At 39.4% G+C, this 16431-nt stretch overlaps 1 protein-coding gene across 4 annotated transcripts in view; it reads right to left on the bottom strand.

The window, feature by feature from the left end:
• DCAF6 (DDB1 and CUL4 associated factor 6) overlaps window positions 1-16431 on the bottom strand; it is a 51761-nt gene that overhangs the window by 30886 nt on the left and 4444 nt on the right. For 3 of the 4 annotated variants that reach the window (XM_035114416.2, XM_035114415.2, XM_035114417.2), the window contains exons 2-7: window positions 11281-11342; window positions 9401-9493; window positions 8521-8706; window positions 7965-8078; window positions 6954-7089; window positions 3892-4106 (exon numbers count right to left, since the gene is read on the bottom strand). In XM_035114416.2, coding sequence (XP_034970307.1) covers window positions 3892-4106; window positions 6954-7089; window positions 7965-8078; window positions 8521-8706; window positions 9401-9493; window positions 11281-11342 — 806 coding nt within the window. Of the gene's footprint in view, window positions 1-3891; window positions 4107-6953; window positions 7090-7964; window positions 8079-8520; window positions 8707-9400; window positions 9494-11280; window positions 11343-11685; window positions 11800-16431 lie in introns of those variants that run through there. The other variant, XM_035114418.2, reaches the window with a different exon arrangement.

Raw genomic sequence — 16431 nt, 5'->3', positions numbered from 1 at the left:
AATTTTGGCTAAATATTTTCTCAAATTAGTTGATCTGGTGAATCTGCTTCAATTACTAATATAGCTTAGGAAACAAACTATGCCAGTGCAGTCGTAATGGATCTGAACTGCTCTGTATTCAAGTACTTTAGGGGTACTCAGACTTTTACCCACTTGGGTGGGAGAGGGAGGGATCTTCTACATGCTGTATCAAACTGTAAGACAGCTGAGATTTTATATTATCGACAGTTTTATTTATCTTGTGATAATGTCTTTGGCTGAAAAGCTAGGATAAAATATTTTAAATGAAATAAAATATACAGTAATACATATTTAATATGCCTAATATTTAAGGTATACATCTGCCAGAGAAAAATGTTTGTACATATATTTAATTTGCATCCATGGATCACAAATCAGATTTGGCCACTGCAAAACCCTTCAGTCTGCTATGTCATATGAGGTGAAGTAATCTATGTAAACACAGTTACAATACAGTTATTGTTATTTGTATACCATTCAGTTCTATTTGTCTATTCAGTTTCTATTTGTCTATTGCATTTTGTTTTTATGTTTTAAGAAAATTTTAGTGGGTGTTGCATTTTTATTGCTTCTATGTAAACCACTTCAATATTTTTTTATTATGGACTTTCAAAAGTTCATAAATGAGAAAATAGATAGATAGGTATAGAAAATGCCTAAACAGAATCTTGATTGAAACTTGAGAATGGAGTTTAATTCCACGTAAGTGGGTAAAGGATTGAATGCCTTAATTATTTCACTAAATTATTTCACTAAAACTTAGTTGTCAGCAATTTTTTTATACTCTCAGCCCTGTCAAGAATGAAGGATAAACTTGTTTTTTGCAGCTCTAGTAAGTCTCTTTAGGTACGGATGATAATCAAAAGAAGATGACCAAGGTAGTATGGCAACAGTGAACACATATTTTAATGTTCCAAAATATTCAGATATTTTTAATACAATTGTATATATCTGGGGAAGCTATAAAACTGAATTGCAGAAGTGGAACTGTGTCCTGAACATGCAGATCTTATGCTCAAGGTACATATCACATTATAGCATATTTTGCATCTTTCCTTATCCTCAGAGGTAGAGTTTGAACATGAAACACATGTGTACCAGATCCCAATAATAAATCAAAAGCAGCAGAAGGACCAACATAATTCAGTTCTTTCTTTTTTTTAAGGGCTGGGAGACAAAAACAGTATTTGCCTGGCACCAAAAGGACACCACAACCAACAATGCCCATGTCACAGCTGACGGCCAGGGACTCTAGCAGCAGGGACACTCAGAGGAGAGTATCAGCAGTTGACCACAGCACATGAGCAGACCAGACATTTTAGACACCTGAATAGAACCCACTAGGTCCTAGTCTAAATGTAAATACTAGTTGAAACAAGAGATCAGTTAACATAGCTTTCACCAGCTACACCTGCAACACTGCTGGAATTTTCAGTCCAGATTCAGCCATGTGGAACATTTGGATATTCAGAAGATCAGGTAAGCACATGATAGTTACACTGAAGTGGAGCTAAGAAATGGGTTATTTTCACTTAGTCATACATAATAAAAATATTGGCAGTGTTCATGTATCATGCTAACAACCAACATGGTGCCCTAATATTGCTAGCTACCATCATCCTTGACCACTAGCTGTGCTGGCTGAGACTTGAAGAGCACATTGGGTACCCATCTGCTAAGTCATAGTTTAGCATGATGTGAATGAGCTGCAGTGAGCCTCTAACTCCCTTCCTCCCCACTCCCCTGGTACAGCTGTGAGGGGTTCAGAAACTTTTGCTCCTGTTCTTCCTTAACCACAGCCTGACATGTCACTGGAACTTGAAATCAGTGGTGAAAAGTTGGCTTGTTTCAAAGAAACATTAACCATATTTCAGAAGTTCAGTCCACATGATAAGCTGTAGTGAAGCAAAACTGGAAGTGAAACCTTCCAAACTCCTCCTCAGAGCTACACCACAGCAAGCGGGAAAAGGGGCACACTCAAGCTCAAGGCTCACCAGTTCACATTCTTGTCATGCTACGTGTGCAGAGGGCGACCAAGATGATCAAGGGTCTCTGGAAGCCAAACCTTATGAGGAATGGTTGAGGGAGCTGGGTACGCTTAACCTGGAATAAAGAAGACTGAGAAGACATATGATAGCCATCTTCAAATATCTAAATGGCTGTCGCATGTAAGATGGAGCAAGCTTTTTTTCTCCTGCTCTGGAGGCTAGGACCCGAACTAATGGCTTCAAGTTACAAGAAAGGAGATTCCAACTAAACATCAGAAAAACTTTCTGACAGTAGGAGCTGTTCAACAGTGGAATGATCTCCCTCTTGAGGTTGTGGGCTCTCCTTCCTTGGAGGTTTTTAAGCAAAGCTTGGGTGGCCATCTGCCATGGATGCTTTAGTTGAGCATTGCAGGAGCTTGGACTAAATGAACCTCAGGATCCCACTTCTCTTACTTTCAAAAGTAAGAATTGGTATTTAGATTATGTGGTGTGGCAATTTTTTAATAAATGTAAGTCCTAGGGCATGTGAAACTAGTGTGGTTCTTTTGAATTCTAGCCATCACATTTTGTAGAATTTATTGAAATATCTGAATCAATATTATTGGCAGTGGGGAGGAGACATTTAATAAACTATTTTTTTATATCAACATTTCTATATTTTAAAAGAAAACTTCAGAGTTTACATATAGCTTGCTAACAACACAGACTTCCTTGTGGGACAGGACACTTTTTGGAGCAGGGGTAATATCATTGATGGATTCTCACATATAGTGCCAGATGAACTCTTCATGTTGCTATTTCTGTTTTCAAGGAAACATTCTGTTATCAACACATGGCTGCTTCTATAGCTAGAGTAGAATTACATATTGGTAAACTGGTCCAGAAAGTTTTTGCAGCCATAGCTTGGAACAGACTGACAGGTTTACATCTGAAGATATTCAGAATACCAAAACACCATGGCAAATGAGAAACCTCCCAGCTTTATTTGTAATTTGATCACGATTTAACACTATAGAATTGAAATTTTTTGCTCAGCTTAGTAGGAGCTGAATTTGAATCTACAAGCAAAATATCTATCTAATAACCTAACATTGAAATTATACTGGTGTCTTGTTTCAAACAATCTTACATAAAGAAGTACAGTGGTACCTCTAGTTACAAACTTAATTCGTTCTGGAGGTCCGTTCTTAACCTGAAACTGTTCTTAACTAGAGGCATGCTTTCGCTAATGGGGCCTCTTGCTGCTGCTGTGCCGCCGGCACACGATTTCCATTCTCATCCTGGGGCAAAGTTCTCAACTCGAGGTAACTATTCCAGGTCAGTGGAGTTTGTAACCTGAAGCATTTGTAACCTCAGGCGTTTGTAACTTGAGGTACCACTGTAGTTAGAATGACACTAAGACACAGCACCTTTTTAAATAATAAACATTTTCCAGTACAGCTAATGAAATGATTTGCACATAATTCTAAGCCAAATCATAGCTTAGTGGGAGTTTTGTTCCTCCAGTCCTGCTGCTGCAGTGCTGTGAACTAAGCCATAGTTTGGCTTGGCATGTTGTTCAAACCTGGTAGGTGGTTTATCTGGAGTGAGACAAACTACAAGTCCAAGTTTGGACAACATAGTAATCCAAACCACAGATTAGCTCAACGCATTGCAAAAGCCGGGAAACTGCTATTTTTTGTTCTGTGAACCACCCTGAGACCGCCGGGTATAGGGCGGTATATAAATTCAATAAATTATAATAAACTAGAGAAGCAAAATGGCAACGATCTCCTTTCCTGGGGTCTGTCTTTATGCTAAACTATGGCTTGGCTTAGCATTACATATTAACTCTCTTTTGTCTTCAAAATCATTTTAACACCAGTAACTGTGGAACACTTACTTCTTCTCTTCTTTCATCTGAAGATGGAACTTTAAGTTCTCTAGCTGTGTCATCCTTGGGATCAAACAAGTATATATAATCTGAAGAATAGCTCACAAGAATTTCTTGCCCATCTTCACTGTAGCATAGAGATGTTACCCTACAGGATTTGTTGTTCAGATGGGGAGGAACAAAACGTGCCACTAATCCGGTGGTACCCCGGCCTGCATAATTACCTACATTAAAAAATAATTGAATTAATTTTCCATTACACATACTCTAATATATATATTAATTATTCCTTTCCAGTGCTGAACTGAAAGAGAGTTTGGCCTTTTTACAAATGAGCCTTCTACAACATGATCTTTCTGATCCCTTTTTAAAGCTATCCAAATTGGATGGTCTAAACCAGGCATGTCCAACAGGTAGATCGTGATCTACCAGTAGATCACTGGACGTCTGTGGTAGATGACTGGTAGCAGGGCCGTCTTAAGCACCTTTGGCGCCCTGGTGCCGTTGTGCTACGGATCCCTCCGCCGCCCGCCGCCACCCCGTTTTCCAGCGCGGCGGGCGGGCGGCCATGCTCAGGGCGCAGCACGGTCGACGAGGGCGATGCTGCATGGCGGGCGGGCTTGCTGCGTGGCGGGTGGGGCGGCCGGCGGGCCGGCAGACGCGACTGCATGGCGCCCCCCCTAACTGGTAGATCCTACAAAAAAGCTCTACATCTTTGCCCTGCATCGCCGAAAAGCATTGCTTTCCATCCTAAAACAACAACAACTTTGACCTGAACCCAAAAAAATGGGGTAGATCACTGCCAGTTTGTGAGTAGATCACAGTCTCTTGGAAGTTGGCCACCCTGGTCATCACATTTTGTGGTAGTGAAAGCTAACTATGAATTGTCTAAAGAAGTACAGGCATCAACCAACTTAAACGGGGAGTTACCATCCAAGACCCCGTGTGCATAACTGAAATTGAGTAGAAACGAGAGACAAGAGCACCCTCTAAACACCCTCTCTACCACTCTCTCTTCAATCCATACCAAAAATACTGTATCCAAAAACATCCACAACTACAATTGAAGCTCTGGGGGCAGCAGGAAGCTGGAGGATGCATGGGACAGCAGCTACTGCTGCTGCACTACCCTCCACATCAGCTGTTAGGCGGAGAGGATGAGCAGTGTAAACAAAGCCCTGCTACACCTCAAGTCTCTTTGGGGCATCCTCCGTCCTCATTGATATCCTCTTCAGGCTCTGGGCATAGCTGCCAAGTCTCCCGTTTTCCCCAGGAAATCCCCGTTTTTCCAGCTGTTCCTAGCTGAAAAAACAGATTTTTTTGTTTCCCCCCGGTTTATTCTGGCGCAGCGGCCATTTTGGAACTGGGCAGAGCATGCTCAGAAGCGACTTTTGATGCTGCTCTGCCAATTTCCAAAATGGCTGCAGTGCAACTTCTGGCGCGGCGGCCTTTTTGAACTGGGCAAAGCAGCATCAAAAGTCACTTCTGAGCATGCTCCGCCCAGTTCCAAAATGGCGGCAGCGCTACTTCCGGTCTGCTATATCCGGCCCGGTCCCTTATTTCTCTGACAGCAACTTGGCAAGTATGGCTCTGGGGAGGGTCTCTTTGCAAGGACTCTGGGGAGGGTCTCTTTCCAGGTTTGAATTGAATTTTTTATTTCTTAGCACCACTCATATACATGGTGGTGCACAAGTGAATTACACACAACGGATGGCTGTACTGTGTATATGAGTCCTAAAATGTCTCTATTTTTTTACACACTGCATTCTTTTATAAACCTCAGTCATGCCCTTGCCATTTTGCTACAATTTAAAGCCACATACACTGCACCTCCTCTTTGCCAATTTTTGGAGGACACAATGAAATGAAAGCATTCACCAATTCAGAGTAAAAGCTGTCTGCTGTCATTCCGAACTGGCCATGTATCCAATGTGATTGGTTACGCAATATTGTTGTACATTATCATGTTGGCTACATAATTTCCAACTGGGATCATGTAGTGTACTGTACAGTATTTGGAAACAGAAACTTACTAATATCAGTTAGAATATTTTATCTAAACAGAAATATCACAATGAGACTATAAAATAATTCCACAGTACTTACATTAACCTCACTCTCCCTATGGAAACTTTCTATCCTATCCATAAAGCCATCTGCTTTTTCCACACCTCATAATTTCTAACAAAGAGTAGAGCAATAATAAATCACATTCTGCAGCCCTTTCTAGGCATTTTTAGCTACATTAAGTGCACAACTCAAGGTATTATCCTTTACTGAAATCAAGCCTAAATGCATGTAATTGAACTGTTTTCATATTCTCCCATTATCCTTGCCTCAATATTCCTCCCATGTCAAATTTTAGATTGTCAGTTCTTCAGGGCCAGGGCTTGCCCTTTTGTTGATACTCTCTGAAAAGCATCATGAACACTGAGACCATCATCATTTCTTAATACTCAAAACCAGTGGTCCTCAACCTTGGGCCTCCATATGTTTTTGGCCTACAACTTCCATGATCCCTAGCTAGCAGGACCAGTGGTCAGGGATGATGGGAATTGTAGTCTCAAAACATCTGGAGGCCCAAGGTTGAGGACCACTGCTTAAAACCACTAAACGGAAAGAACAGCAGAATTTCTTCATTTATTTACCATGGGTGCAAATCCACTCAAATTTATTCAATGAGAGAATCCATTTTTCCCCTTAAGTTGGACTTTCCCCTTAAGTTGGACTTTCCAGCAGCTCTTGTAGCAAACCTGAAAACTGTTCTTAGAAGGTCAATTTTAAAGAGCAGGTTGGAGAGAAGAATTGCTCTATGGGACATAAAATAATGCCAATGTGCATACATGCCTCTGAATCATAGTCAAAATCACTTTAGGACATCAATTCTTTTCAGTCCACATTACAGGAGACCTTCTAAAGTGTGATACAAGTTTTCATGAGTATAAATTTAAAAATTATGAGAAGTTCTGCGTTTATGCAGAAAATCTATTTTTCATTAAATACTCTCATTAAGAGGATCACAACTTATAATATTCAACTATGGTACTCAAAAGTCAGCTGTTTTGTCCTACCTGTTGCTCTTGTGCCAAGCATTCGTCGATCGTAAATTCTTACTGAACTATCGGAGCAACCAACTGCAAGATAATATGGTATTGGAGGGCAGATAGCTACAGAGGTGGCTGCCCTCCTACAGTTTATTAAAATATCCTACAACAAAAGGAAAATATTGCACTTGTTTAAACTGTACAAGAACAAGTGGCATTAAATCACACCAACTAATACAATCCTAGAAAAAAAAATATGGTTGTGTTTTAGAAAAAGCTAACTCTGGCCCTTGTTAATATGTATTTTAAGCATGTTATTGGACAACAGACGGGCATGGCCACTATAGAAAGACTAAGCAAACAAAAGCATTGTTTAGTAACATCAACATGCAACTGTAAACACAAAGCTTTCATCTGTCTAAAATTTTCTCATAAAAAGAGGCCAGAAAGTGAATCACAAGGGGCAGGGATTGCCTAAGCTACTTTAAAAGGATTGGGCTAGAATAGATTTATATACAGATAATTGGATGTAAAGAGCAATGCAATGAGATTAAGTACCACAAATAGTTTCAACATAAAAAGGAGCAATACTGAGTATGGCCTATAAAAATGAGGTAAAACAGTTAAGTAAAATGCATACTTGGAAGCAACTCTTTTGGTATGCATCTGTATAAATTAGAAAAATAAATCCTATTACTATTACAGTCAAAGAATTTGGTAGATTATTTTCATAGCTGGATTGACATTATCATTGAGTTTAAGGATGCTCCATAACAAAGTGCTGTAACATATCAAATAGTTCATAAAAAGCTGAATTCAAACCAAATCAAGTTTTTCATATCTGTAGTAGTACTATGATATGCCAGATAAGTAATACATATTTCAAAAATATCAAATTATATTTTTCCTTCATATAGTTCATGGTCACCTCACTAGATTTCACAGCATCAGGACCAAAGCAGGCCAGGATCATGAGATCTCAGGTTCTGAAAACAATATAGCTCTTTATTCACACCCTCTTATAAAAGTGTCTCTTACATCTTTACAATCTTCTTTTGTGCAACTTGTCTTGATTCTAGTATCAAACCATCTCACAGTGCCATCTTCTCCACAAGATAGAAAAGTATAGGGATCATTGGGGACTGTCATGATCTGAAACATAAGCAAATTGTATGGGAACAGCCTTAAACACTTGAAAATAAAAGCCAGGATCCAAAGTACCATATTACAACTTGTGTATGCAAGTAGGTTTGAGATTATTTTCTTGAAAAATAGCCTCCCACCTGCACACCTCATGGAAAGCTGAGGGGTGTTAATGTGATAATATAAGACTGCCTTATAGTATAAAAATTGTTTTTGGGAGATGGGTGTCCTCTAGATAGAAGACTGAAAGGCAAGGTACAAAAAATTGTGCCTTGGCAATCTTCTTAAATAATAGGAGGTGAATGTAAACAAGAAAATTTGGACCATATTATCTAATTGGGCCAAACTTTAGGTTATTAAACTGCAGAGAGTGAAAAAGAATAAATAAGCAATAGTCAGCACTCATGGCTTTATAGTTATAAGATACAACAGAAATATTAATTTTCAGTACCTCATAAGTAGTTCCATAATGGCACGTGAATTGGCACTGTCTGTTGGTTTCAGCATCTTGCTCAACATTGGTAAAAAAAATGACTCCATCTCCTGAACATGACACGATCTGTTTATCACTGGTGCATGGCAAAAATTTTGCACTAAAAATATTTGCCCTGTGTCCTGAGCGAATGGTTGTTAAAACCTAGAAAACAAGGATTATTAGCTTAACATTTTACTTAAGCAATACACACACCTATCTTTCTCACCTTATTCTAAAAAGCAGGCTACCATACTGTTTTATCTTCGTAATCCACTCTCTTGTTCTATACCAGGGATAAGGCATCTCTGGCCTGAAAGTGTTTTCCCCAAACAACACCCATCTGCCCCACACCCGGAACTGCCCACTGGCTGTAAGGTGCTCAGAAAGTGCTGCACAAAGAATTTGGACATGTGGGTCATCCTGCCATCTGTCAAAGCTGGTCTGCAGGGATGGAGGCAGATGAGGATCTGACCCTCTGGACCAAAAAGGTAAACCACACTCTGGATGGTTCTACACCACCCAGGTAATTTCATAACTGAAGGCTTTGACCAATGCACAGCTCTAGTAACTACACTACAATATAATAGTACAGTGCAAGGTGGTGATGGGCGGTGAGACAATATAAGGCAGAAATCATGGTATCAAGATAATATTGAAAACTATTTGTGCAGAACTGGTGGACTTAATATGTTTTGTGGCAACTCTCCTACGCAGGACAGATGTACTGTTTTGAAAGAATAATCAAGCAATCCATGATATATGCAATGTCACAAAAAACAGAGCTTTCAATTACAAAAAAATTAATAACATTTTGACTATTCAGAAAAATTGATAAAGGGACAGCAGATCATCTTACCTTTCTACTATATGGATTAGTAATTACAAGATTAGTATCATCAGATCCAGATAAAATATATTCTCCTGTATCATTCCAGCATATTGTATTCACCTGTAAGCAAGTATTTAACACAATAATTAAAATCCAAAGAAGGGGTGAACAATGTTAAGATGCAAACTATCTATCTAACTTTACCAGAAAACAACACAGCTCAGCTAATTATGCATATACTTTGTATAAGGACTTGCACACCTGTATATTCAACTGTATGAGCAGTACTTCTCTCACACACTTGCAGTCTCTTTGGTTCATGCCACCACAGAACATCACATATCACAGAGGTGGGGGAAGGTTTTCAACCCAAGAGCCACATTCCCTTCTGGGCAACCTTTCAGGGGCCACATAAAAGCGGCAGGCAAGGCCAGGGACAAAAATGGAGTAAGAATTGTATCCGACAATGTCCATGCCTGAGTGGAACAGACATCCACTCAAATAATGTTGGAATCCACCCTGTATGCATAGGGTTGCAGCCTAAATTAAGTAGTTTTCACTGGGACATTTACCAATTATCACCGGAATAAAAACACTGAATATCTAAACTCTCCTATAATGAAGTCTATGTTGAAAGATCATACGGGATAATTTAATTTTAGAGATAAAAGAAAATATCAAAATTATTTTTTATATTTTGATTACTCTTTAAAACAGGGGCCAGCAAACTTTTTCAGCAGGGGGGCAGTCCAGTGTCCTTCAGACCTTGTGGGGGGCCGGACAATATTTTGAAAAAAATATATGAATCAATTCCTATGCCCCACAAATAACCCAGAGATACATTTTAAATAAAAGCTCACATTCTACTCATGTAAAAACATGCTGATTCCCAGACTGTCCGTGGGCCGGCCTCCGGGCCTTAGTTTGGGGACCCCTGCTTTAAAATGTATGTATGGAAATTAAAATAATTATCATGTTCACAACAAACCTTTATTCCACAAGAATAATTCCTGGTGATGTAAGAATTAGAGACCCAGGAGGTAGAATTTTTTATTTTAAAAATGTTCCAATATTAATTGCATTGAATCTTTGGCTAGAATGTATTATGCTTGATTTTGTGTGCCTGTATTTTATGACTCCTATGCTGCATTCCTTTCCTATCTGACCCTGAAAGTGGCACAAATAGCCCTCCAGGATGTTATTCTATCTTAAGTTCGCTGTAGAGTGTAAAATCAGCTATCCTTGAAGCTTCTTGGGAGATAGGAGAACACAGCCAAAGGTCTGGTTGCCAGGGAAACAGTGACATAAATGCAACATTTGAGGTCAAAATGACCTGGGCACTTGGGGTACCCCAAGGTAATTGCAGAGGAGCCTTACATGTTAAACATCCCATTACCTGTAACTTTTCTTGATGCATGTAGATGGATGTTTAAGAATGTTATGTTTTGATGTTTATAACTCTTTGCATGCTGTGCCTATAAATCCCTTGTTCTGATGCTCCTTGTGTCAGACCTTCTTCTTAAGTGGCTAGAACAACCATGTTAAGTTGAGCTCTGCTCTATTGCAATAGCTATAATAAATGCTAGATCCCTCCTGGATGCTGGCTTTGAATTAATTTCCTTGGTTCCTTGACTTATTTAATATATGGTCCCTCACCTGAGTAAGAACAAGGTGGTGTAGAAGTAAATTCTTACCACACTTACAAGAACAATCTTGTACGTGCTAACATGTTTTTAAAAATGTGTTGTAACAACAAATTTTCAGTAGGGAAAAAATAAAAAAGTAGATATACTTGGAATACTAGAAGCTCATGTTCATCTTGTCATGGAAACGCCAGTTACCATTACTTAATTTCTTGTTCAAGCATGCATTCTTTTTAAACAACAACAACAACAAAAATCACTTACACAGCCATCATGCACATTCAGCGTTGCTTCAAGTTTTAATCTTTGGATAAATTCTCTCCTTCCTGGAGGGGAAAATGCAAAATTAGCAAAAAGATTTAAATTCTTACAAAAGTAATTTTTAATATTTTTATAAAATATGCTTTCTAAATACATGTGTGTTTTATAAATATATATGTATTGGTGCCTGCTTTCTTTCTATGGAAGGTATTGCATTGCCTCTACTGCTAAGATTCTTAAAGCACAATGTGAACCTTCCTAAAGGTAATAGGATTTTCTAGGTGATGGGTGAGCTCCTTCTCAGTTCCATCCAGCCATGCGTCCATTGACCCATCCTAAAATGGGTCCAGGTGGAAGAACCATAATGCATCATCACCCAATCAGTACAATGTCAGAGGCAATACGTACCCACCCCCAAACTTGAGCAGATTTCCCCACAGGCCTCAGCACTTAAAATGTCCTGGTTTTCCCTGGTGTCCCTTCCTTGAGGAATAGCACATCCCACATGCCCCTGATCCCTCCTGTTGTTTCATCTGCAAGGACAAGAGTGAACACTGCCAAATGAGTAAGTTGTCTTTGCTTTAACAAAAACATTGTGTGTGACCGAGATTCAGTATGATATAGTAAGACACTTGCCCCATATTTTAAGGTAAAATATTAGCTACTTTGTATCCACCTGTTGGCAAATAAGAGTTATAGATAGTTATTTTCCTCTCACAGATCAGTTCTTTCATATGCCTGCTCAGCTGCTATATATTTTTTGGAGAAAACAAGCATATGCCCTAATCTAGAATCAAGAGCACTTAAATATATGAATTATTACATTGTGCAAAGAAAACCAATAGGAAAAGAAGCATGCACAATCATGTAAATGAATACATGGGAATTAAAAGGTTTAAGATGTCTTTCCACTCACAAATCAGTATGAGTTTCAATCATATAAAAGCAAACTAGTATTGCTTGGATAAGCTTTCTTTACAAATAGACCCATGTAAACATAAATCAAGTCTATCAATCTTAGAAGCATTACAGGTTGCACTTAAGGTTGTATCCAACAATGTCTGTGCACATGCAGAACAGATTCCTTCCACAGAATCATAAAAGTGTAGAGCTGGAAGGGCCCAAGTCCATTCCACTTGTACAGTAAGACTTCACATTCCACTCCTCTCCATTACAACCCCCACATCCTCAAAGTCTGCTCTGGAAGTTGTGGGACCCTCTGGAACAGATTTTGGGGCACGTAGAGGCTGCAGAATGAAATAGTGAAAGGTGGAGACTTGTGTGAATAAAAGTTTTGAATTCCACTCTTTAGATTTTCTAGTATTAAAACCTTCATTTTATGAAATTAATACCTAAAATCAGATGAGCACTGTAAGCAGAGGAATTGCCCATATCCAACTCATCCTAACCTGTTTTTCCCTTGATACAATCAATGTTATATTCTATTTGCCACTGGATTGGCCCAAAGCATTTTAGGTTTGCCAAGCAGAAGCTTTTGATCTCTCAAGATCAAATATATTAAGGGAAGGAAATCTACTTGCTCTTTTGAAAGTAAGCCATATGACTAACGCACATATGCTTGTACAGCTACTATAGTATAGATAACCTATACAACACCTATTCCAGGAAATTTATCACACTAGGCATGATAGTTTTGCTGTAAAGTTATATTTTAAAGTCTTCACTGGAAACTCATCATCATGCAATTAAAATCTGTTAAAGCTGGTCCATACCATCTTTCTTATGCTGCTATTGCCCTTCCAGTCAAATGTGTTTGTTGTAGCCAAGATATAGCTTTTAACTTTCTCTGTTTCTTCAACACTGATTTTAACAAGACTTTTCAGGCAATTGTCATGATTTTGTTTTCAATATCTTCCTTTCCAGTCTGACTTTATGTCATCTTTTTCACCAGCTGCTGCATTTGCCTTTCCACTTACATAGAATCATTAGCAAATATTATATGGTCATCAGCAAAAAAAAAAGGGTGTTAGCTGTTCTCTGAATAAAATTGTACACTCCCAGTTTGTTTTACTTAACAGTGATTCCAGAGCTGTGACAGCTTCAGATACATTGTGGATCACGGAGTGATTCCTGCAGCACAGTTGGCTATTCTTTGCAGATCAATATAAATGTTGTTAATTTCAGTGTTGCTCAGAGCACCGAGGACATCTGTCCCCAACAGGATAAAAAAACACTGAAGAAAATTCAGATTTTAGTATTCTATATGATGTTAGGAAATGATAATTCTGAAACTTTTAAGTATTCTGAGTACCGCAATCATTATACTTTAATTAAAGTATCACCTTTTAAAAATACTCTTCAATAAGTAAATTTAAGTATTAACTTCCCATTTTAATTTCAATAGTTGGGATGTATTTTCCTCTCACCCAGGATCAGGGGAAAAACTATTGTGCAAGTAGAAAGAATTTTGTTTGTAGCAATCCTGATAGCTTTATTACACTTTCAGACATACTACAGATCTTAAATGAGTGCATGGCTAAATATAACCTTTCCTGTTTAGTCACTGATAATGTTACAATCACTTGAGCTTTTAACTGAGGTAAACAGTGTTACAGCAACAGACTAAGTCAAACATTTAAAATACTAAGTTCACAAAAGCAATTTTATTTTGATGACAAAGGAAATTTAATATGCTATATGCTTTTATAGGTTTAAGTGATTATAAAAGGTATTGTATTTTGCACGTTTAATATTGTGTAGAAAACATTAGCAGAAGCACAAGCTCACGCTCTCTACAGCAAACCAAGGACTTAGGCCTAGTTCTCACTGTGTCCAGACTGCACCGCAAATAGGTGGGGGCTAATAATAATATACCCTGCCCATCTGGCTGGGTTTCCCCAGTCTCTGGGAGGCTCCCAACAGAATTAAAAGCACAATAGAACATCAGACATTAAAAAACTTCCCTAAATAGGGCTGCCTTCATATGTCTTGTAAAAGTCAGATAGATGTTTATTTCCTTGACATCTGATGGTAAGCGTTCCACAGGGCAGGTGCCACTACTGAGAAGGCCCTCTGCCTGGTTCCCTGTAACCTCAATTTTCACAGGGAGGAAACTGCTAGAAGGCCCTCAGCACTAAACCTCAGGCTGAATGATGGGGGTGGAGACACTCCTTCAGGTATATTTACACTACCCTGTCAAGAGTGTTAAGGAATGAATGCCAAACACATTATTTTTATCATGTATGTATGGCACGGCTAAAATAGCAGATTTAATATAACACTGGCCTTTACGTACATGTCTAGATAAGTGACCCATATGATATGGTATTACCCTTCTCACCATCAATCAATCAATCATGAATACAAGCAGGAATGTCATCTGCATTGAATTTAAAATTATTTTAAAATTACAGTGTGTTAAAATAACTAAATATTTGCTACAATTACTACAATGAACTTTTCCCAAACAGTAAATGATATTACTAAGTCATTGTCAAGATTGCTAGTTAAACTACTATACTTAAATTGTAGCAAATGACTAAATGATACTACATTCACTTTACAAACCTCTAAAATTAACATATTTGCAGATGTGAGACCAGCAAGGCTATATTCTAAAAGTATCCCTAGTCTTGTTCACAAGCATGCTGAAGTTGTGTCATCCTACATGAAATGCAATACCAAGCAAACAACTCTCACAAGACCTATAAACTTTTTCAAACTGCATTAGAGAGCCCCTTTCAAACTAATGCCACTGTATTAATAATGAACTTGATAGCAGTGCTATGAACTAAAGATTATGCTATAAGAAGGTAGGCAATCTATGATCATTCTTAAACAATTATACTTCTAACTACTGTTGCTTACGGTAAATACCGTGTTTCTCATATTTTAAGGCATCCCTACAAAATAAGGCATGGCAGGATTTTCCTGAGGTGGAAAAATATAAGGCATACCTCGAAAATAAGCCGTACCGGGTGGTGGAAGAAGGTCTGTGGCAAAGAAGGGTTGCTGCTGCCGCGTTAACCCCCGAGACCTGGCTGCAGCCTCAGCGCGCAGCGCGTGCAGCCCCAGGACCCGGCTGTAGCTTTTGCGCTCCGCGCGCGGACACCCGGGACCTGGCTGTAGCCTCAGCGCGCAGCCCCAGGACCCGGCTGCAGCCTTTGCACGCGGACACCCGGGACCCGGCTGCAGCCTCTGCCTGCCGCGCGCGCAGCCCCAGGACCCGGCTGCAGCCTCTGCCTGCCGCGCGCGCAGCCCCAGGACCCGGCTGCAGCCTCTGCCTGCCGCGCGCGCAGCCCCAGGACCCGGCTGCAGCCTCTGCCTGCCGCGCGCGCAGCCCCAGGACCCGGCTGCAGCCTCTGCCTGCCGCGCGCGCAGCCCCAGGACCCGGCTGCAGCTTCTGCCTGCCGCGCGCAAAGACCCGGTGGGAGCAGGTCTGTGGACTGTACAGGTACCGGTACCGGTACTTAATTAAAAAATAAGACATCCCTTGAAAATAAGGCATGCTGTGTTTTTTTCAGGAAAAAATTAATATAAGACATGACTTATAATATGAGAAACACGGTATATTGCAATATGCCACATTTTCTCTAAAATTTAGTTTATTCTTCTTCAGCCTATCTTACAGTCTCTTCATTCTCCCTCCTCCCACTAAATTAGAGAGGTTTTTTTCATTAAAAAGATGTATTTCCTAATCAAAGCTGTATCTTGAAATAAAATATTTTAAATATCAAACAACTCTTGACTTTATTTTTTTATAGCTTTTAGTTGTGATCCAATATTTAATTGCACTGGGTTGTTGACAATGTTATGCCACCAGAAGCCCACCAGCAGAATCCCCCAACCCTCTGGAGCTGATGGGAGGGCACAGGACGGAAGAGAAGAAATGGAAGTCCCAATGAAAACATGCAAGTCCCTTGCACCAGCAAAGCTACAGCATTTGATATAGCTCCAGTAATTAACACACAAGCAATTGCAATGTATAGATATTGCTATAGATTTGCTGTTTAATGCAAAAAATATCTCTCTGAAGCAACCACCTTCATGACAGTGTGAGCATATCAGCCCATCAGGATTGCGAACAGGACAATGTGGCCAAATAATGAGAATGCTATTTTACATTTTTGGAACAGACTGTCAGAAGCAGACTTCATACAACAGGTGGTGATGGTTTCTTTCTTAAAAAAATTA

This window comes from Zootoca vivipara, chromosome 4 (genome assembly GCF_963506605.1).
Source record: "Zootoca vivipara chromosome 4, rZooViv1.1, whole genome shotgun sequence".
In the NCBI taxonomy this organism is placed as follows: Eukaryota; Metazoa; Chordata; class Lepidosauria; order Squamata; family Lacertidae; genus Zootoca; species Zootoca vivipara.
This window is presented reverse-complemented; position numbering and strand designations above follow the sequence as displayed.